Source organism: Drosophila hydei, unplaced genomic scaffold (assembly GCF_003285905.1).
Source record: "Drosophila hydei strain 15085-1641.00,03,60 unplaced genomic scaffold, DhydRS2 tig00000333-arrow-arrow-pilon, whole genome shotgun sequence".
Taxonomy (NCBI): domain Eukaryota; kingdom Metazoa; phylum Arthropoda; class Insecta; order Diptera; family Drosophilidae; genus Drosophila; species Drosophila hydei.
In genome coordinates, this window is record NW_022045711.1 from 703,018 (window position 1) to 725,953 (window position 22,936).

General features: G+C 41.6%; 1 protein-coding gene across 5 annotated transcripts in view; it reads right to left on the reverse strand.

The window, feature by feature from the left end:
* Positions 1-950: 950 nt before the first annotated feature.
* LOC111602402 (histone deacetylase 4) overlaps positions 951-22,936 on the reverse strand; it is a 29,575-nt gene continuing 7,589 nt past the window's right edge. For 2 of the 5 annotated variants that reach the window (XM_023319423.2, XM_023319422.2), the window contains 12 exons: positions 16,716-16,825; positions 9,894-10,001; positions 8,451-8,684; positions 8,307-8,380; positions 8,089-8,219; positions 6,938-7,084; positions 4,661-5,565; positions 3,434-4,600; positions 3,250-3,369; positions 1,681-2,115; positions 1,197-1,330; positions 951-1,120 (listed from right to left, as the gene is read on the reverse strand). In XM_023319423.2, coding sequence (XP_023175191.1) covers positions 1,066-1,120; positions 1,197-1,330; positions 1,681-2,115; positions 3,250-3,369; positions 3,434-4,600; positions 4,661-5,565; positions 6,938-7,084; positions 8,089-8,219; positions 8,307-8,380; positions 8,451-8,684; positions 9,894-10,001; positions 16,716-16,825 — 3,620 coding nt within the window. In that variant the 3' untranslated portion in view covers positions 951-1,065. Of the gene's footprint in view, positions 1,121-1,196; positions 1,331-1,680; positions 2,116-3,249; positions 3,370-3,433; positions 4,601-4,660; positions 5,566-6,937; positions 7,085-8,088; positions 8,220-8,306; positions 8,381-8,450; positions 8,685-9,893; positions 10,002-11,392; positions 11,633-11,795; positions 12,091-16,715; positions 16,826-22,936 lie in introns of those variants that run through there. The other 3 variants (XM_023319425.2, XM_023319424.2, XM_023319426.2) reach the window with 3 other exon arrangements.

Genomic DNA, 22,936 nt, shown 5'->3' on the forward strand with positions numbered 1-22,936 from the left:
CATATATACACACACATATCCACATATATATATATATATATATATATATATATAAGTATATATATATCTAGTTATGTGTGTGCCTTATTTGTTTATAGACTTTGAATCGATTTTAACATTTAGCATTACAATTATTGATCTTTACATACATTCATATATTATATTTATTATATTATCAACTCATTTGAAACTTGCGTTAATTCACATACAATACAATCTACTAGAACTATGTATATATATATATGGATATACATTTTTATATTACTTATATGCTAATACTATATATATGTACACACACATACATACATATATATATACATATATATATATATACATATACGTATGTATATAAACTCTATATAATTGTGTTGATTCTTAAACGTTTTGCTTTCTGCTTGCTTTTTGTTTGCTTCTACTCTTTACTTAACTTTTTGTTACTGTTTTTAGTTTTATTTAATTTTCTTGTTTTGTTTTGTTTTTGTTTTTCTTTTTAGTGGCACAGCCACGTTTTGAACTTTAGGCCTTGTTTCCAACTCTTTTTGTGTTTTTTTTTTACTCCAGTTCTGCCTCAGATTTTCTCCTTCTCCTTCTTCTCGTCCTCTAACTTCTCCGTCTCCTTCTCCTTCTCTTTCCATGGCTTTACATTCTTTTCTATGTTTCACATTTTTGTTTGTTTTGTTTGTTTGTTATTTTTGTTGTTATGTCTCTCTGAGCTTGTGTGTTTGTTGGGGCTTGTGCGTATAAAATACAGTTAGAGTGGGACAGAGAGTAAGATACAGATGAATAGAGAGAGAGAGGGGAAGTGAGAGAGGATGATAGATAGAGAGCGAGAGAGAAGGAGCTAAGCGACAGACGAGGAACTCACAAACGTTCGCATGAAGATGACAATTACAACAACAGCAACAATAACAACAATGACGACGTCGACGTCGACGACGACGACGACGACAATGGCAACAACAAATGACATCAACAACAATAAACAACAATATTTTAACTACAACAATAACTAAAAGAGTCCGTTGAGCAGGCGACGGGGACGGCGTTGCGGGGCGGCGCGATCGTCTATTTGGTTTCATCCTGATCCATCGGCTCCTCGGAATCATCACGCGAGAGTGTTCTACACGAAGAGCAAGAGTGAGAGAGAGAAAGATTAGATATATGGCTGATCTATATAGAGCTGTGTGTGTGCCCACCTGTGCAGCGACTGCATGGAGAGGCCGGCCATGGCGTTGACCGTTTCAGATTCATCGTGCTCAATCTTCAGCGCCTCCAGCGCAGACAGACAGACCGTGTGCTCCAGCAGCCGGACACAGGGCCAATGCGTTTGCTAATGCCCAGCAAGTGAATAGATAACTCGATTAGTATATGAATCTTCAATTAACACACGCAATAGTTAGGCATAGATACTTTTATCTGTGCCTCTATTGAGCATATCAGTAGCCATTGTATCTACATTTCTGTATAGAGATGATTCTTTGTATCTGCAGTGTATCTATATACTGCACTGAGACACAAGCTATAATCTCTGGCAACTCAATCAAATTGGGCATTTGAATCTGAGCAACATTCTGTAGACTGCGATGGCTGCAGTTCAAGAGGACAAATCGCTCGACACTGAGTCCTCAGTGGAGAGATATTCTCTTGCATTGTGCTTCCGTCGAGGCACGGTCAACTCACCTGTATGGCAATGGTCTTCTGCAGCGTATTGATGGCATTCTGGCAGGGCGGCCGCTCCAGTTCGCCGGGCGCTATGGGAGCAGCCGCATCGCCGAGGAGGGCGCGAACGCACTCCTGCGCCGAATCACAAATGGCCGCCAGGTCGTAGCCGCCCTCGAGGGCCAGAACCACCTTGCCGTTGGCCAGCTTAAGCAGTTCGCGTGTCATCAGGCCGAAGCAGGCGGGCGATACGTGATAGCCGCCAAGCGGAGCTGGATGGCCGGTGGCCGCGTCAAAGCCAGACGAGACAAGCACAATATCCGGATTGAAGCACTTGGCAATGGGCATCACAACGGTACGGAATGCAGCGATATACTCGGCGTCGCCCAGCGGTGGATTCAGAGCGCCCGACCACGAGATGTTCACATTGTAGCCGAGGCCAGCACCGGAGCCACACTGCAGCACAAGAGCGCGAGCGAGATAGACAATCCCCGTGAAAGCGACAGAGACAAAAGCAGACAAAGAATATAGAATTAGTTTAATGTCGTTTATAAATGCACTTATTCTATATCTTCTTCCCTAGATACATAGCCCTAGATACAGATAGCATATGCAGCCTGTCTCCAAGCTAGCTAAATAGGTACATGTAAGCAGATCTCACATTATATGTCGTAGATCACGTATTATAGGTCGTACATTGCTTCCTGACAGATTGACAGATTGCATATTCAAGATAATAGATCGTTGATCATGAATCATAGAATGTAGATTGTAGATTCTGGATCATGCTTCATATATCTCATATATATCACAGATCTTAAATAGTTGGTCATGGATCATAGATCATTGATTAAAGATCGTAAATCAGAGATTGTTGATCATATATCATAGATCGTAGATTATACGTCATAGATCATAGATTGTGAATAGATAATCATATATATAGATCATTGAACAATGATCGTAGATCATATATAGGTGATCATATATCACATATCATAGATCGTAGATCATAGATCATAGATCATAGATCGTAAATGGTTAATTATTGATAGGTGATCATATATCATATATCATAGATCGTCGATCATAGATCGTAAATGGTTAATCGTGGATCATAGATCATTGATCAATGATCGTAGATCATAGATTGTAGATCGTGTATCATAGATCGTAGATCATGGATTGTAGATCATTGATCGTAAATGGTTAATCATAGATCATAGCTCATTGATCAATGATGGCCGTAGATCATAAATCTTAGTTGATCGCAAATAGTTAATCATGGATAGATCGACAGATCATTGAGCATGCAGAGTAGATTATAGATCGCAGATTGTGGATCGTACAATCTAGGCCACAATATGATTACGCTTCAATTTCGGAACATCTCTACTTACAGAAAGACTTTTAAGCGAAACACTTGTCGAAGTTGATGAGCAATGTCTTTTACATATCTGTCTATGATACTTGGTAAAGCGAGCGTTGTCGATAAATATCGATCGCATCTACTTTACTAACCTGACACTTTTCTTCAAACTCGAAGACACATAAGCTATATCACATAGTTTTAGCTAGGCCTAAGCTTACCTCTGTGGGGCCACCTGTGCCGGGAAAGAAATTACCGTCATCGTGTCGATGTATGGAAAGATATAGAATGTCGGGACTTTGGTAGAATGCTTGCTGTGTGCCATTGCCGTGATGCACATCCTAAAGGGTGAGAGAGACGGAGGTTAGTAATCGATTGGGATTGAGAGTTGTAGAGATGGCTTGCCCAATCGACGATGAGGATGCGCTTCATTTCGGGCACGCGCTGGCGCAGCAGCTTTGCGGCGATGGCAATTGAGTTAAAGAAACAGAAGCCCATGGCCAGATTGGCCTCTGCATGATGGCCGGGCGGACGGACGACGGCGAAGCCGTTGCGCAATTCACCTTTGGCCGTTTTAAAGGCCAGATCGATGACACAGCCAGCGGCCATGCGTGCAGCTGTGGCCGTATGATGCTCATTCCAGGTGGTATCCAGATCAACGCCCAACCCGCCGCAGGACAAGCGCACAAAGCTCGCTGAGAGCGTGCTCTCCAGCTTGGGCCGCGTCAACTGGCCCTGATTCGAGCCGAAGAGCATGGCGTGTGCCTCCGTGTGCACCGTTTGCAGCTCCTCCTGTGTGGCCTTGCGGGCGCGCAATCGATCGCAGCGCTTCACCAGATCCGTCTCATTCAGACGCGCCCACACACTCTGCAGCCGCCCACTGTGCTCCGGATGCGGCGAATTGTCGCCGCAAATGCACGAATGTTTCAGCATCAGCGGATCGTAGGCGAGACCCGTTGTGATCTTCTTGTGCGTTGGCAATCCACTCTCCACGGTCGCCTGCTGCTGCTGCTGCTGCTGTCGCAGCTGCGCAGCATAGACGTTGCCGAACACCTGCCTCTTGTGGGGCAACGTTAGATTCACGGGCGGTATGTGGTCGGCCGATGAAGATGTGGCTATGGGAGTCGGATGCTGCCCTGTGTCGGGTATCTGGCTTAGCCCGTGGCCCGGCACCAGCGGGCTGCTCAGTGTGCGCGAGAGCGGACACATCAGGTCCTTGGCCAGCTCCTCCTCGTGCAGATAGAGCAGCTCGCGCTGCTGCTGCAAATACTCTTGATCCCTCAGCTTACTCGACTTGGCGGCCGCTCGATAGGAGGCGGCGGCCAGCGCCTCCGGCAAGTTCTGCGAGGTGCTCGTGGCAATTGTGTTGGTCAGCACCGTTTTGGGCGGCTTCTTTTTGTCCGTCAGATCCATGACCTCGGCCGCTGAGTCATCCTCCTCCTCACGCAGCTGCAGCTGCGGCTCGCGTATCGCAGCGACAACAGCCGCCGCAGCAGCCGCGTCGCTGCGTGTGAGCACCTTCTGGCGCAGCTTCTGTGTGAGCACCTGATGCTCGTACGCCTGCCGCTCCGCCTGCCAGCAAAAGAGAGGAGTTTAGCTAGGATATCATGGATGGTTATGTATAGGGCATACCTCGCTGTTCTCGTAGTGCGTTTGCACCATGCTCAGCTGGCTCGCGCCTGTGAGCATGGGATGCCCGAGAGGCAAGGGCGCCGATTGGGTGCGCCCCAGCGGTCGATGGCCCTGCTTATGCAGATGCACCTGCGCCACCTGGGCGTCCGTTATGGGAGCGTGGGTATGGGCCACCTGCTGCGCCTGTTGCTGCTGCTGCTGCTGCTGTTGCTGATGTGCATTATAGAGCGCATGGGCGTGGCTGTGGCCGTGGCTATTGGTGGGCGGCAGTGTGCCAGCGGCAGCAGCAGCCGCTGCCGCCACAGCAACCGCAGCCGCGTGGAGATTAACAGCGGAGGCGCCACTTAGCTGCATATAGGATGAGGCCGAGGTGAGCGAGGCGGCATGCGCCTGCGGCGGCGCCGTATCACCCACCAGCGAGGCCTGCGACGAGGACGTGGATGTGGCCGAGGCAGACCGCACCACCGGCGATGGCTGCGGTGCAATGCCCGTGGCAGGCATCATGGAGAGCGGCGGCGCTGGCTGCCGACCTCCAAATGTCATAGCCAACGGATTGTAGTAGGTGGGCGGAGTGCCAACGCCCACGCCCACGCCCACCCCCACAGGCGGTGCACCAGCGGCGGCTGCATGCTGGCGCAGTGCAGCGAACATGGCATAGTTGGCCTGGCCCGCCTGGGCGTTGGTTAAATGCGGACGACCCAGCGATATGTTTGGCAGGGAGGGCGAGCTGAACAGTGGCAGATCGTTGATGCTGCTCCGCTGGCCGGGCTGGTACTGACTGCCCTCCTCGTTCTCCTCTTGGATGGGCGCGCTGGTCGGTGAGCCACGACTCCCAACCACGCCCACCGACAACGTTGTCGACGAGGGCGGCGAGTTGGGGCCCGAGTCCGTGGTGCTGTTGCAATCTTTATGGGCGAAGAGATAGAGATAATTGATTACAAAATGGACTGATTGATTGACTGATTGATGGATTGATTGAGTGCTGTGATTCGTTTGTGAACTCTTTGATTGTTTCAGTGGTTTGGCCATGCGGCTACAGCAACAGCAGCAGCAGCAGCAGCAGCAGCGGCAGCAGCAGCAAAAGGCAGCTAAACGCAGGATTAATTTCAGATTAGGTTCGATTAAAGAATTCACAACAACAACAACAACAACAAACACAACAGCAACAACAACATGTGTTAAATTTAAAAAACAACAACAATATTAAAAATATTAAAATATAAAATTAAAAACAAACTTTTTGTTCGCTTGCAAATAAAACTGAATAAAAAAAGCCTCGAGAGGAGAGCGAAGTAAATTAAATAATTTATTTTAGTTACGTATGTGTGTATGTGTGTGTGTGTGTGTGTGTGTGTATGTAGGTGTGTCTGTATCAATTGTTTAAGAAAATAAATATATATATTGATAAAGGTTTCAAATAAATAAATATGCTTAGAACAATTTTATTAAGTTCAATTCGTCTTCCGGCTTGAACCATTTGCTTGGTTCGAGCTTCTCTCCGTAAACCTGATTCATCATCTCGAATTCGAGCTTCGATTTCAGCTATATTTGACTGACTTTATCTGTATATAAGTGAGTTCTTTAGCTATGACCAAATGAATGCAAAGAATTTGAAGAATTTATACATATAAAAAGCTTCGCTTGTGGTTCGAACCGGTTCGAAATTTGACAGTCGAAAAATCTAACAAATTCCAAGCGATCATTGAGTGAATGGATTCATAAATAGCTATGTATGTGTATATATATCTATACAGAGAGAGCGAGAGAGAAGTGGAGATAGAGAGAGACTAGATTTCATAGTAAAATAGATCTTTGCATAGTTTTCAAAGTCTTCTATCGATTTATTCATGCAAAGAGTGCGAGTGAGAGAGAGAGAAAGAAAGAAGGATAGAGAGAGAGAGAGAGAGAGAGAGCGCACTACAATCACGATAATTAACATGGTTATTGCTGCTCTTTTAGTTGTTGTTGTTGCTGTTGTTGTTGCTGTTGTTGTAGCTGACCCAGCCGACGACCTTTGCGCATTGCTTTCAGCTTTGCCACACAGCTGCATCTGTATGTGTGTGTGAGTTTATGTAATTGCCTCAATTTCCATTTTCATATCCAGTTTGAAGCGCTCCACTCCAAAATTACAGCAAATACTGAAACGCGCTCCAAGCGGTTCGATGCGGTTGACACTGCCAGCGGGTCGACCCCGACCAGATCCCCTCCAGAATTTTGATAATGTATGTAAGTGTGTGTGTGTGTGTGCGTGTGTGTGTGCTCGATTGGTATACGTACTTGTGAGAACCGAGTTCTTCTGATGCCGTCGCTGGGCGGCCTGCAGCAGCCGTTCGTGTCGTCGCGCCCCCGCCGGACCGCCAATTCGTGCCTTGCGCTCGATGACGCTCTGCTTGAGCCGGATCTTCAGCAAATTTGGTTCCGATGCTGTTCAGGTGATGCATACATATATATACATATTTCTCTATATAGTCTCTAGTATGTGTGTGTGTGTGTGTGTGTGCATGGGGTGTACACAGAACCTATTATACGCTCGATGGGGATGGGACCTTACTTGGGTCTGTCCCTGAGACATTACGTTAGTCATTCAATTGGTCAAGTTTAGTAACATGCTTCATAACAAGGCCACAAAGCCTAACATTTCCTCAAGCAATAATATATTAAGTGTCTATTCAGCTGATCGATAACTCAACTCAATTTAAGATCTAAATGCCTACGCTTTATAGCTACTTGATGAGGAATCTTTCTGCATCTGTCTTTTGTCTCTTGAGTGATCAGCAAGCTATAGTTACCTCTCATATTCTGCTTACTGATCTATGATGCGTTCTACTTCTTTAAAAGTTTTATGGTATATTCATTATTTACAGAATTTAAAGGCGTTTATCGCAAATTAGCAGTGATCTGATCTGACTCAGTGATCAGTGATCAGTGATCGATAGTGCTGCAATGATTTCTTTGCTAATCTAATCTGCTATAAGATAAATTTCCTGATCAGTGATCAGCAATATATAAGATCTATGAATAAAATCTTTATCAAGTTGAGTTGAGTTTGATATGCTGTTTTTCCAATTCTCTATAAGTAATAAGATCAGTGATCAGTGATCAGTGTGGCATATAAAGTTAGCTATAGAGCAACTACTTCTGCATTAAAAATGATCTTAACCCTGTCTGATTCTTAAGCTTGGAACTTTAAGCTTTCTATGCAGTTGCTATGCCAAAATGATCAATCTTTTTCTAACTGTGCCTGATCACAGTTGATGCTTGCAAATTCCCCCAGCTTTAGCTCAGCTTACGTTTATTATTTTAAGTTTAGTAATCAACGAGCGATGCAATTGGCAACACTTTGTAACGCCAAGCGGAGAGCAAAGAGTTAGTTAAGACAAGTAGAAGGTGGTTTTCTCGCCCGATCGATAACTACATTGATCACTTACCAGTTTTCCTCAAAGGGAAATCAGATTCATATTTGAGCAGTGACGTCGGCGGCTGTGGTATTTTGTATGGATGTGCGCTGGTAACTGTGCCCGCGGGTAATGATTCACCCGAAGAGCTCTTAACAACTCCGCTGCAAGAGAGCGAGAGAGAGAGACAGAGACAGAGAGAGAGAGAGAGAGTTAGAAGCTATAGCTATGCCTGCTTCAAATATCCTTACCGATTGCGATAGGGCGATGTGGTTGTTGTGCCATTTGGAGCCACCGCCTGCGACTTGCGGCTCATGAGAAAGCACTGCAAAGAGAAAGAGCTAAATAGAGACCACGAAAGAGAGAGAGAGAGCGAGGGAGAGAGTTGTAGTTACACTGAGTATCTGTTTGACTTCGGGACTCGCATTGGCGCTGCAATTCTCCTTTCGCTTCATCACTTCTCGCTCTCTTCGCTCTCGCTGCTGTTGCTGCTGTTGTTGCTGCTGCTGTTGGTGTTGTTGCTGCTGCTGCTGGTGGTGTTGGCGATGCTGCTCCTCAACAACTGCCGCCGCCGTGACCATGCTCTGTTCCCGCAATTCCTGGAAAGCGCCATGTGAATGCACCGCAAACTGAATAAATTACAATAAGTTCGAGAGAGTTTTTGTTGTTGTTCTTGTCTCTTTTTTCGGGGCAAAATAGAATTGGTTATGCATGTGTGTTGTGTGTGTGTGTGCGAGAGTGTGTGGGTGTGTGTGTTGTTGTTGTTGTTGCTGGTCAAGCATTGCTGTTGCTGTCGCTGTCGCTGTCGCCGTCGCTGTTTACTCATCTAGCAGGGCGGCACTTCCGGCCAAAAGCGCCGGCAAGACGCTTGATAAAGTATTTTTGCTTGTTTTTATTCATTTATTTATATTTTTTTGCGCTACCCACGCGCCAATGTCGCCAGCACCAGCCACAACAACAAGTTAGAGCAACAACAGAAATATAATTAACAAAAAAAAAAAAACAAAGCAAGTTGAAGTAAGCTAGCCACTATTCCTGATACACCGTGATTTGCCAATTCGATATTTATCGATTTGTGTATAAAGTAAAAATTGTTAATAAACAAAGAAAGCTGAGACTATATTGTTGGTAAGCAAAATAGAAAATAAATGTAGCTGCTATCAGTGAATGAATGTCAATTTTGTAAATCGATATTTATCGTTTTTGTAGAAATTCAAGAAATCAAAAACATTATTTATGCTAAAGACAACAAATCGTAGAAACAACTGCGCGACGAACATCAAAAAAGAATCAAACGATCGGAAAGTCGATATTTATCGTTTTGAATGAAAGTGGCATGGTTATCGAACGACTTAAATCGATTTGTTTGTTTGTTTGTTGAAATTTGTTGAAATAATATGTTAAAGAACTATCGATATCGGAGGCACTATCGATATTATACAAAATTGGTCTACATAATGCCTGTATATCGATTGTTATCGAAATCGAAAAAATACATTTTAGTACTAATACCAAAATATACCAGTCTGGCGCATTGATAGTTATCGATTATCTGTTGCTTAGACAGACCTATCGATACTGAAAGAGAGAAGGATGTCATATTCAATAGATATATGTGGGCTATAGCTGAACAGCTTTGTTTCACTTCACGTAAACCCGATAAATATCGATACTGGGTACACTTGACATGGTTATCCATCAAAGCCACTGGGTATAGCAACTAGGGTAGTGCTCGCTTTATCTAGCAGCTTTATCTTTCAAAATATCGATACGATCTGCGATCTAATCTCCTCTGTTTATTTCGTGTTTGTTTTCGTTTGGCTCTTCTAGCTACTCACATGATATTTGTGCTCCAATTGCAGTTTATGCTCCAGTTCCATTTGCTTCGTCTGCTCCTGGTACGAGTGGAAAAGACGCTGCTTCTGCAGTTCCTGGCTCTTCTTCAGCTGAAAGCAGAGAAACAGAGAACAGACAGATAAGATCCGCGAGCTATTGGAGAGATAGAAAGCGGGGGATAGGGGGAGAGAGGGAGCAGCGGCGCCATCGATCGTGATGCTGTGGTAAATGTCGTGGGTAGATCATTAAATGGCTGTGAGTAATTGCCCCCAAAGATCTGTGCGTATAGCCAAACACACAGTGTGACGCATAGCCGCACTTCAGTGTTGGGAGAAACAAGGGGATATATACCTATGCACAAGTGTATCTATATATATATGCATATGAACTATGTCGATCAGCTGAATAGATTTGTGCAAATTGTTTCAATGTCAACTGTGATCAAGCCATAAAAAATGGGGTTCAAGAAACTCGCAATTAATTTCTATGAAGATTCAATTTGATCTTTGCATAACTTAATTCCAGTCGTACAACAATGTCAATATCTGAGCAAATTGAAAAAATACTGTCTGAATAATAGACTCACCACAAGAGAGCAACGAATAATAATAAAAGAAGAGACAGTCTAATATTTATAGAGAAACTAAAAGAGTGGACACAAACAAAAGTGTGGGAATACCCTTCTTAAGATTAAAGACATATATATGTATGTGTTAAAGGCACTTTCGGAAATATTAGATGTTCAATTAAACTATTCACAATTAAATATTTCAACTTATTTCTTTTCATAACAAATTCTTTTAGTTTCATAAACTATTTGAATTTCAAGTTTTCTTGCTCTCAGAATCAATCCGCGATCAAACAATTTGGGTACTTTTTCTAGGGGAATTCACACAAAATCACTTCAATCTTAACTGGAGGCGCAAGAGCAAGTCACAAAAAACAATCGAAATAACTGTCATGCATTTTATTCTAGAATTTATGACGTAGCTCCTTTTCAGATGATTTAGATATATATATTTATATATGTATATATAAATATACTGTGCAAGATTATTTGATATAATCGCACTATATTTGAGACTGAATTAAAAACAAATGTTAATTATCTTAAGTATTTTAGCTGCATGAAAAATCTTTGTGAATTGCCACTTAATAACAACAAAAATGTCTCCCATTTACAGTTTTGTTTTTATATAAAAACAATTATCAGTTTCCTAAAAGCTGATCAATTAGATAATTAGTGCAGCTGAAATGAATCATGTTGTGATGAATGGCTTGGATGAATGCACTGTGATTCACTGTGACACTCTGCGACGAGACACACACATACATACACAGAGCTTGCCAGCGATTACACAAATGAATTAGCTAAGCAAATCACGCGTCACAATTCATCAAAAGAGATCATAAATTGTTGATTATTGGTTGCGCTCTCTCCCTCTCTCTGCGAGTCGTTCCCTCCCTCTTTCACTCAACTGGCGCTCTCTTTATTACGTACATGCTGCTGATATGTTTCCATGACCTTAACGCGACGCTTTGTCCAATTGGACGCACACACACAAGCACGCACTCACACAAGCACGCGCACGCACTAATCGCGCGAGAACGCGAGAGGGGCAGTAAAATTGTTGTTGCTTTTTGGTGTTTCTAATTGGTTTTTGTTTTTTTTTTATTTTTATTTTTATTTTTTTTTGATTTGCGTTGTTAGATACTTTTTATAAGCTTTTAGTGTTCACAGCTTTTGGGCAAAAAATAAAATAAAAATAAAAATAAAAGCAAAAAACTACTCAGAACACTAATAAATAATCTGTAGAAATATGCGCCGCTGTTAGCTTTATTTATTTATTTTTTAGTTTTGTTTTTCATTTTGTTGTCTGCCTTTTTGTCTTAATTGTCTATACATTTTTAGCTGATGCCGTATGCTTTTAAGTTTTTTTTTTTATTTTTGCATGTATATTTATTATAAACTGTATATTTTTTTCCTTTTCGTGGGTTTGCTTGACTTTGATTATTATATTTTACACAACGACGCGCGTGTTGAACTGTTAGCTCCAATTGGTGTATTTGAATTGGATATGTACGGTATTGTTCCAATTTGAATTGCTATTGACTGCGCTGCGCTGCTGCTGCGTGCGTCTGTTTTCGTTTGGCTTTGGCATTCGTCGAACGCGCTTTCATTTCAGTTTCACTCAAGCAACTGGCGCAAAAATCATATATAAACACAAATTTAGATACAGTTATTCGCTAGCCAAAGCGCACGAAGCGACCAAGCGGCGAGCGTGTGAGCGAGCAAAATGAACGTGTACTGTATCGCTCACGCTGCTTACACTCTGCGCTCTCTTGTTAATTATTCTCTCACTCTCTGGCGTGGTCAGTTGTGGCGGCAGACAAACGGGCGTTTGTATTCAATCGTTCGCTCAGTGCACCAGCAGCTGAACTAGCAGCTGCTGCCGCAGTCGCCGCCGCTATCACCATCACAGCGGCAGTGACAGCAGCAGCAGCAGCAGTAGCAGCAACAGCAGCGGCAGCGGCAGGGGCAGGGGCCATATACCATATAGAAGAATTCTTAGAAAACTGCTGTTGCACCTGATTACCCCTTCGTTTAAGCAATAACCTGCCTTCGCCCCCCTTTCCACCCGCCCACGACATTTGCCTTGCACAACTTTTTGTTGCTATTGCTGTTGTTGTTGCTCAACATTCTGCTGGCCAGAGCGCATGCTATAATTATAAAAGGCCTGTGCTATAATTATAACGGGGGCCAAAGACAACACACAGACACGCCCATATAAATAGAATAACTTGCCTTCTCTGATAATATGTATATAATAATAACAACAACAGCAACAACATTGTTGTCTTCCGTTTTTAGAACGAACAACTTTTTCGACAAGTGAATTTTGTTGCCCAAAACATAATGAATGCGACGAGTACTCGAATGTAGTGAAGCACATACGATTTGAATAATTCATTATGAATATGTGCTCTAAATGGAGTAAATATTTGGTAATAGTTAACATTAAGATGAGAAATCATAAGCTTTTAAATGAATATGAATATGAATTATTTGGGAATATTGACAGTTTATTTTGAATAAACTAAAGACTAGCAAGACTCTGAGGAAAAGATCATACGCAAACTTATGAGTGAATGAGTTCTTACGAGTTTGATAGAAGACATGAATATGAATAAGAAGTTCGAGTCAATATATTCATATTCGAGCTTAAATGAGGAGACTCAAAATTATAAATAAGAACATTTGACAATGACTGTTAATTTAAGTTAAATCTCTATTTTCTAGACTGCTCTTACGCTCTATTCTGCGTAAGTGTGAGCATATTCTTATAAGAATACACTGAAGTATGTAACGAGTTATCTATAGTATTAAATGTATGGATGTCTGTAAGGAAGTTGGACAATCAGAGCATATAAAACAAATTAAGTCAGTGTTTGCTACTCAATATATAATGAGTATAAGTGAGTATATTTTCGATTTCAGCTGCAACACAATTTTTCTTTTTGCATAGCTTTTACACACTCATACACACACGCACACACACAGACCCATTTCCCCACCCACAGCTATTGTGTAGCTAATTTACAATTTGCTCGTGCCACAGATTCTTATAAATAAATACAACAACAACAATACAAAGAGCGAACGAAAAAGCTACGATTAGTTATTCTAGTTTTTTTTATTCTACGGTTATAGTTCTTGCAGCTGCCATCCCTTTCGCTCTTTTCTATTTGTATATATATAAATTTATATATATGTATATATACATTTTTTTTGTTAAAAATAAAACCCACAGAGTTTATAAAACACAAAAATAAAAATAAATTCAAAGGAAAATGTAAAAATAACAAAAACGGCAAATGCTGCTGCTAAAAGGCAAGCGAGGGCAGCCGAAGGGTGGGGGGGATTGCTGATGGAAGCAGAGCAGAGCAGGGGAGTGGAAGTGAGAGAAAGAGAGAGAGAAATAGATATTTGGGTAGGCAGCACTTTAGCAACTACAGAAAGAACAAGCACAGCTAGTAGAAGAAGAAGAAACAGCAGCAGATGAACACTTGAACCAAAAATACGAAAATTCAAAAGAAAACAAAACACACACAGAAACGCACGCACATACTGATATAGAGCGCAATGCACAAAGTTAAAGCACAGCAAGTAGGAGAATGTTTGACTGGCAGATATCCTATCTGGTTCTGCTTCTGCACTTCTATAATTTGAATAAGATAAACAAATCTCGCATATATTCTAATCTTATTTACATTAGACATTAAGAAAGAAGTCAAAGATGCCAACATTCGCGAATAAGGTTTATACCCGATTTGGCTATTTTTACTAGGTGCACACAGGGTATAAAAATAAAATCAGGCTATAAATTGAATGCAACAAGGCAACAGCTAGAGAGAGTGAGAGGGAGGTGGAGGTAACAGTGGCAGGTGGGGGCTGCACATGTTGCTGCTTGGGCCATGAGGTCGACTGTAGCTCAACAAAGTTGTGCCGCAGTGAGTATTCGCTGTGAACAAACCGACTTGTTGTATATCCTATTCGGTGCATTACCAGCGAGGCAACACTTTACGGTACTCTCTCCCGTTCCCGCTCTCTCTGTCTCTTTCTTTCTTTTTTTGGTCTCTCGCTTGGCTCCCATTGGATTTTTATTATTAGCACAATCGCCGTTTTATTTAAAACGAAATGGGGAAAAAGCAAAGAAAGAGGAAGGAGAAAACACAGCCACAGACACACATGCGCACACACACAAAGGGAATGCGCAAAATACTCGTCCATATTTTCGTAGAGAAAACAATAAATATAGAATCATTAAGTTGTACACGCGTTTAAATATAGAAGCAATCAAAGAAACAAGCGAACAACGACAGCGCAATACCCTGGGTAATGGCAAATGTACATACAAATTCTATCTAAGAACTGGTTCCTTTAGAATAACTTTGTTTGAACGACTCATTAGAACGAACCAAGCAACTAAATAAGTGATTAATAAACGATTCAGATTATGGAAATTGAACTAGTGTCGTATACATTGATATAGTTAATTGAAAGTTGATCAGTGATCAATCTCATAAAATTTATAATGAACTAATTCAATCATTAATTCATTAAACTGATTCACTGGTTCTATGCTGGTTCTATGAACGATACATAAAACAAGCTAGTTCCGTATCAAATTGAAATTCAGAATATTAATTATGAACTAATTCAGTCAGTAATTTTGAATAAAGCTCATTAAATTGAACTTGCTCATTGATCAGTAAACAAACAGTTCATAAATATAGATAAATTAACTGATTCAGTGAACAATGAATTTAAATGAAATTAACTAGTTCTACTATCGTTCAGCTATACTCTGCATAGCTATTTAGTAGATTTGGCTTAATCATTAAAAAAGAGTTCGTTCTATTTAACTATTCCCTTAATCAAGCAATTTGTATTTAAATTAAAACTAAATAAATAGACCAGCACAATATAAATGAACTTGCTCCATGAACAGGGTATAACGTCTGTTTTATGCCAAATGTCAGCTAAAACCGACAAAATAAAAACGTCGATTGATTGATTTGAATGATAAAACCTATGCATACACATTTTAAGATATTATTAGAATTTATTATTGCTGAAACTTATTTTATAATAATCACCAGGCATTTAAAGTTCCATGTAAGCTATGCCAATAAAAGTATTTTCAATACTTTGATCAATATGAATTGTGGAAATGGGATCTAATGTTTTATAGGGGTCTAAATTTATTATTAACCAAAATGTGTCACGATGAAAGAATGTGCTAAAAATAAAACAGTTTATTTTTCTATTTACTTTTGCTAGTTGCATACAAAAGCGAACTAGCCAATGGAAAAACTAGACATTCCTGTCGAAAGTTTTGCCAGGGTATACAAGGAAAGCCGTATAGAAGGAAGCACAAGTGAAACTCGTGTATAAATAAATAAATAAATAAAAACGTGTATATATATATATATATATATATATATATATATATATATATATATATATATATATATATATATATAAACACGGAAAAGTAACGAACATGACATGAATGCTAATGATATACCCGATGATTGAGATCATAAATGAACGCGACGCGATGAACAATCGTCGGTGTGTTCCAATTAGATTTTCGGTATTTCCAATTTCAGCTTAGCTGAAGAAGAGCTGAGTGGAACAGAAAGTGAGAGAGATAAATAGACATTAGAGGAATAGAATAGAAAAAATTAACTAGAGATAACATGTTAAAAGTGAACGACTAGTTGATGCTCTGTTAACAGTATGCAAGCTGAACAGCTTATATATGTAGCACAAAACTTCTTATTTGCTACAAGCTGTTGTGAGAATGAAAAAGACAGAGAGAGAAAGAGGGAAAAAGAGCGAGGGAGAGAGAGATATTGAGGGTAACTTAAGGAAATGTGAATACTTCATAATTCTTATATTAAGACGAGCTGGAACAGCATACATATATATCGATTGGCTAGAAAAACGTTTAAGGAAGCGGCAAAATGAGGAAATTATATAGCTGACTCGTCAGGCAGAAGACTACAACAACTCAATATGAGTATACGAAATTGTCGCGTTAATTGCACCACTGCGCAGATTGTACAACGTTAACGGATGCAAAACACAAAGAGGAAATAAGAAATACACAAATTTCCATCAGAAGTATTTCTATTTCTGGTCAATCACAGAAAAGTAAATTAAATCAATAATAAACGTTTAGGCTTTATAGATTTGAAAAATATTTACGCTGAATTGGTATCTGAAAAAAGTCGCCATTTGTTGGGATATTTACCTCCAGGATCTGCTGGTCAATGTCAACTTGATGCGGTTTAAAGTCCAGCGATAACACGCCCGGCGTTATGTGCAGCAAGCGTTCATCGTTTCCGGCTTCAGGCGGCAGATCTGCAAAGGGGAAACAATTAAATAAATAAATATAATTCTATATATGTATGTATTAAATGCTATTTATGATATGTGTACTATCTAGTATTACTTGGCTGTGTCAGGGCAAAGTACTTTTTTCTTTTTGTACTTTTGTATATCATATTTAATCAGTTTCAATAAAAATATAATTCGTCTAATCTTATTTAGAGTTCAATAAGAAAGGATTTTCTTCCAATTGGAATCCCAAACGATTCCGATTGTCGTGCAATAGAAATTTATCGATATAAATGTAATTAATCGCAACTTGTAAAGCAACAACAGAAACTAAGCTGTTTGTGTATGTATGTGTGTGATAGGCCTATTAGTTGATTGTGTATACATAGATAAGGCTACGCTTATCAGATGCTTAAACAAAATTAATCTAAAACGTATTTTAACATGTGCTCCATGTGTACTCTTTGTCTCTCTCTCTCTCGCTCTCACCCCGCCTCCAACAGCTCACTGGCTCTAAGCACGCCGAGGCCAAATAACGAGGCAAAACCGAGCCGAGACGTGTATGTGTTGCTGTGTGTGTGTCTCTGCGGCTATTTTTAGTAACCTTGTACAAGTTTACAGCGATTACATGGACCCGGCCCGAGCGCTTTTTTAGATAACCGCTCTCAGTTCTGCGCCGCTTTGCTGCTTGGGCACAGCGCGCACGTGACAACGTCGGCGTCAACGCCGACGTCGACATCACTGCTGAAGTCAACATCAACAACAGCAGCAACAACGACAAAGGCCACAGAGCAGACCAAGCGACCAGTTCCGTTTGTCGTTGTCTTCGTTTCCCCCTCTTAACCGAACATCTTGCCATCGTCTACAGCTACACGTTTTAGCACAGAGCAACTAATTTGATTTGTTTTTGGGGCAGCGCACAAATGCCAAAAAAGAAAAAAAATCAAAAATCTAAAACAAAAACAAAAGAAGAAAAAATTGACGACGCTGCTGCTGCGACTGCTAATGGACACAAGGCAAAGTGCAGCAAAATCACACAAATTGTTCATTGATAAACTGGCAACGAGTCAATCTGTTGCTCTCCCTCCCACGCATACACGCTCTTTTTCTGGCTCAGCCCAACTTGCGCTCTCGCTCTCTTTCCTGGGTCTCTCTTAGTTGATCGGTAATTAGACATTCGCCTGGACTGGACTAATTGCGCGCATATTTATGACTAAGCAAAATGTCCAATTGGATTGCTGCTTGAAAGACAACAACACAGCCATATGTACATATGTACATATGCACATATGTATGCCTCCTGTGTGTATAGTTTCTGTCATTTGCTGATTCTCTACTCTGGCAGCGCAAAGCAACAAAATGAAATGAATAAATCAGCAAGTAAGGCAAAGTCTAGTTTTGGGCTGCTGAGAGGTGGCTGGCTATATATAGAAACAATAGCAAAAAGCAAAACCAATACAAGCAACAAAAACAATGGCGAAATATATATATGTATATGTTGTTGCTACTGCTGCTGCTACTCAAGCAGTCGAGTCGAATGCATATTCAACTATGAACGTACATACACATGTGCATGTATGTGCGTATATAAATAAATTGATATGCATGTATGTGTTTCTATGCAAAATGCTGACCGAATAGGCCGTGACCTGTTGTTCTATATATAGCAGCTATTATAAATCGTGCATAGCTATGGGAGTATAAATATAGAAGCAGCAACATCGACGGAATCAGCAATAGCAACAACAACAACAACATCTTAACAGAACTCACAGCGCACATTGCACAAAAACTAAACTAACCAAAAAAAAAAAAAAAGAATTTATATGTAGTCGTCGTATGTTACCCTATATTGTTGGTTTGTTATGAATTTTTATGAAAACTTGCATACAAATGGATTGCATTTAGACAAGATCAAAAGCCCCGCTTGCGCTTGCATAGGGTGTGTAGAAAACATAACCAAAACACAGCAGAAATAAACTGTCTGTGAGCGAGTGAAAATTACATAGAGTGAGTGGGAGAGTGTGTATGTGTCGATGAGAGCGTGCGCTCGCTCAAGCAACAGCTGCAGTTGATGTTCGTGTGCGTGCATGTGTGTGTTTTAACTATGTGTGACACTTGTAAGCTATACACTGGCAGCGCTGCAGGTGCATGCAAAAAGTCTCTTGCCAACATACAGTTGTGTATATATGGCTGTATATACCTAAATGTGAATGCATAATGGGAGGAAGGGAGAGACCGCATATTATACGGATGATGCTATTGCTGCTGTTGCGACGGAAGTCAGCTGTTTACAAGAAGTTCGAAAAAGGCGTTCCGTCGTCGCCAAGGTCAATTTTGTGTTGACATAGAAACCAACCATATCAATAGTGGCAACAACAAAGAAGCACGTGTTCAAAACAAACGTTATAAAAAAATGTATATAGAACAGCGTTAACATTCAGCATGTATTCCGATTGGAACTGAAACATTTAATCTAATTGGTATGCATACGATACATTGAAATGAGCACATTATTATGTATACGTATGTTACATATGCGCATACATATATATAAATGTATGTATGTAGATCATGTAAGGCGGACTTGCATTAGCTGGAAAAAAGTAATACTAATAAAAATGTAATAATAATAATAACCCGACCCACTTCTTTGCTTACTTTGTTTTGAGTGATAGCAGATGACAATTGTATGCGTGCCAGTGTACGCACACATACACATATATATGTACATATACACCAATACATATGCATGTACGTGCATGTTCGCTTGAATTTGTATGTGTGCCTTAGTGTCGGAAAAAATTTCCAGCGCGCTCGTCTAAAAATAGACACACTTTGCGGCAACAGCAATTCGGGGCCCCTGGGCGGGCCATATATAATATGTGGGCGTGGCTCGTTCAGTTTTGGCTTATTTCGAAGTTTTAGCTGAGAGGCCGCTTTGTGTGTGTGCGCACTCCCGCTCTCGCAATGTTTGGGTGTGTATGTGCGCGTTTCACCTTGACAAATGCAAAGCCAAAAACCAACAGCAATAACAACAGAGCAGTTTAGAAATGATTACACACACACACGTAGACAAGCAACTGTTAAAGGAGAAGCAGTTGGTAAATGGTAAGAATTGAAAGTGGAAAGGCCAAATCGGGCTGAAAATGGGTTGTTATTTTTGTTGTTTGCTGTTAGCTGTTAGCTGTTAGCTTTTGTGTATTACAAATGAGGATATTATGGCATACACAAAGTTAACGATTTTATATAACGATATACTCATAGGCATTCCATAGGAACGTCGCAGGCATAGAACACACACGTAGAGAGCAATCGAGACAGAGAGATGGAGAGAGAGTTGCTGTTATTCTTGGAATGCCATTACTATAACTAAGAGCCGAGGGAACGGAAGTGTCAGGTGCGTGCCTCTCAATGAAACGTGAACGTAAACGTAACCGTAACAAATGACTTGGAATATGACTTGTCAACAGCCATGCCCCACGCCCTGCCCATTAGATGTATAAGATATTAATAATACACAATTATCATAACCAATGACCTCGAAACACAAGTCAATAAAAATAACACACGAAAACAGACACACAATAAATTCCAGGAAACGTCATAAAAGGGAGAGAAAGAGAGTAATATGTTAAAAACAGTGGGTTTTCGTTTTTATTTCTTTATTTTGTTGCAGCTTATTGTCTTAGACTCTATAGCGCATTTAGCTCTAAACCTTAACTAATGGGAGGGCAGATATGCCAATTATTCTGCACTTGTAGCTACTATCTTAATTAGTTCTAATATTGTCTAGAGGATGCAATCTCTTCAGTCTTCGCCTATTGTTGTTTATAGCCAGGTTGCTTGCGAGATGGTTAGGATGCGCTGCAAGTCTGTCCGCGTATCTTGAACTGTGTCGCCCAATGAGTTCAGCAACTGTGGGAATTGCTAAATCCCTATGTAAGACTGAGTTTCTTACAAACCAGCTGGCTCCAGTCCATCTGCGTAGTGCTTTATTCTGCAGGGTCTGAATTTTGTTCCTTGTAGTCTTCGCCGAGGAGCCCCATAGAGAGATACCATATACGAAGGTTGGGACAACTATTGCCTTGTAGATGGCGGCCTTGCTGCTGTAAGACAACTTGCTTGAAGCTCTCAGCATCCAGTCGAGGGTTTTTAGCTTGCTTTTGCATTTTGAGGTTACTTGACTTATGTGCGCTTTAAAAGTCAGCCTTCTGTCAAGAGTGATACCAAGGTACTTTACTTTTGAGGCTTTGGGAATAGTGGGCCCCAATGCAACGCTTGGGCAATCTCCTCTTCTAGTGGCGAAGGTAGTATGTACAGACTTTTGTGCATTAATGGTGATACACCACCGTTTTGCCCAGCGTCCGAAAGAGTCCAGATATTTTTGTAGTGAGTCTGAAGCTTCTTGCGCAGATACGTGACGTGATAAGATGGCGGTGTCATCTGCATAGGTCGCTATGAGTACTGCATCTGTACTTCCTATATTTGGCTCGGGAGTTGGCATATCTCCTGTGAATAAAGTATAAAGTGTTGGGCCTAGAACACTACCCTGTGGTACTCCAGCCATAATTGGTCTAGTCAAGGATACTGTTTGCCCCCTTGACACTTGGAAGGTTCTTCCAATAAGGTATGAGGATAGCAACGCGAAAAATGGGGCTGGAAGGGTGGTCCTCACTTTCTGCAGCAGTCCCAGGTGCCAAACTCGATCAAACGCCTGTTTGATGTCTAAAAAGACGGCAGAGCAGTACATCTTTTCTTCAAAGGCTCCAAGGATATGGTGCACAACTCTGTGAACCTGTTCCGGTGTTCCATGCTGTCTCCTGAAGCCAAACTGATGGTTTGGAATGGCCTCCTGGCGTCCCAGATGTGTCAGTACTCGTTCCAGAAATATTCTTTCGAATATTTTGGAGAGTACTGGCAACAGGCTAATTGGTCTGTACGACTCAATTTCTCCCACGGGTTTGCCAGGCTTAGGAATCATCACAATCACGGCGCGCTTCCAGCAGGCTGGAAAGTGCCGGATGCGGAGCATGGCGTTGTACACCATAGTTATGTAGTCTATGGTGGAGTCAGGCAGTGCTCTAAGGACTCTGCCGTTTATTAGATCATATCCAGGGGATTTTTTTGCCTTCACTCTTCTGATGTGTTCAAGAACCTCTTCTTTTGTACATCCAGTTATCTGGTCTTCAGCTGGGAGGGGCGAGAGAACGATGTCTTCTGTTGCTTCGATTTCTGAGGCCTCTGCGGTAATCACCGGCGTGAATTGGTCTTGAAGGTGGTTTGCAAAAGCCTCAGCTTGAGCTTCGTCTCCAATGTGCCAGGAACCAGAAATGCTCCGAATGGGATGACGTCGTATTGGCTGCCGTTTGAGCTTTCTTGTAAATTTCCATAATTGAAACTCTGCGTCAGTGGGCGATTCAGCTCGTACCAGCGCATCGCTGATACACCTCTTTTGAAGCAGGGCGAGAGCAGCTTTAAGATGCCTCGTGGCTTCGTTGTACATGGATTTGGCATCAGGCGTGCGTAATCTTAACCAGCGTCTCCTGGCCCATCTTTTGTGTATTAGTAGGTGTTGGGCCTCCAAGGTGAGGGGGATGTTGTACGGAGACTGTTGTCTTGTTTGGCAAGATGGTGGGGCGGCTTGGTGCGCAGCTTTGACTATTTCTTCCTGCAGTTTGTTTGCTGCGTAGTCCACGTCTTCAGGAGTGTTAAGTTCCATTTCTATGTGCAAAGAGTAATGGAGCTCGCGCCTAAAGACTCCTAAATCTGATCCTGCTGGCAGTAGTTGTTTCCTAATGGGCAAGGGCTGTGGCTGCGCGTGGATTGTGACTATTAGTGGCAGGTGGTCAGAGGATAGGTCCAAGGATTCTTCAATGGTCAATTGCCGGTCACAGATGCCTTTGTAGACAGCGAAGTCGATTGCCGAGGGCCTGTGTCCATTAATTGGGTAACGGGTGGGGGCTCCAGTCGCCAATATGCTGAATTGTAAGTTTTGAATCGCCTCAAATATGACTTCTCCGCGACGATTCGCACTATTGCTTCCCCAAAATGGGTGCCATCCATTCCAGTCGCCGCCGATGAGGGTCTTATTCAACCTTTGGCCTAGAACCTGTTCCATGTGATGATCACACA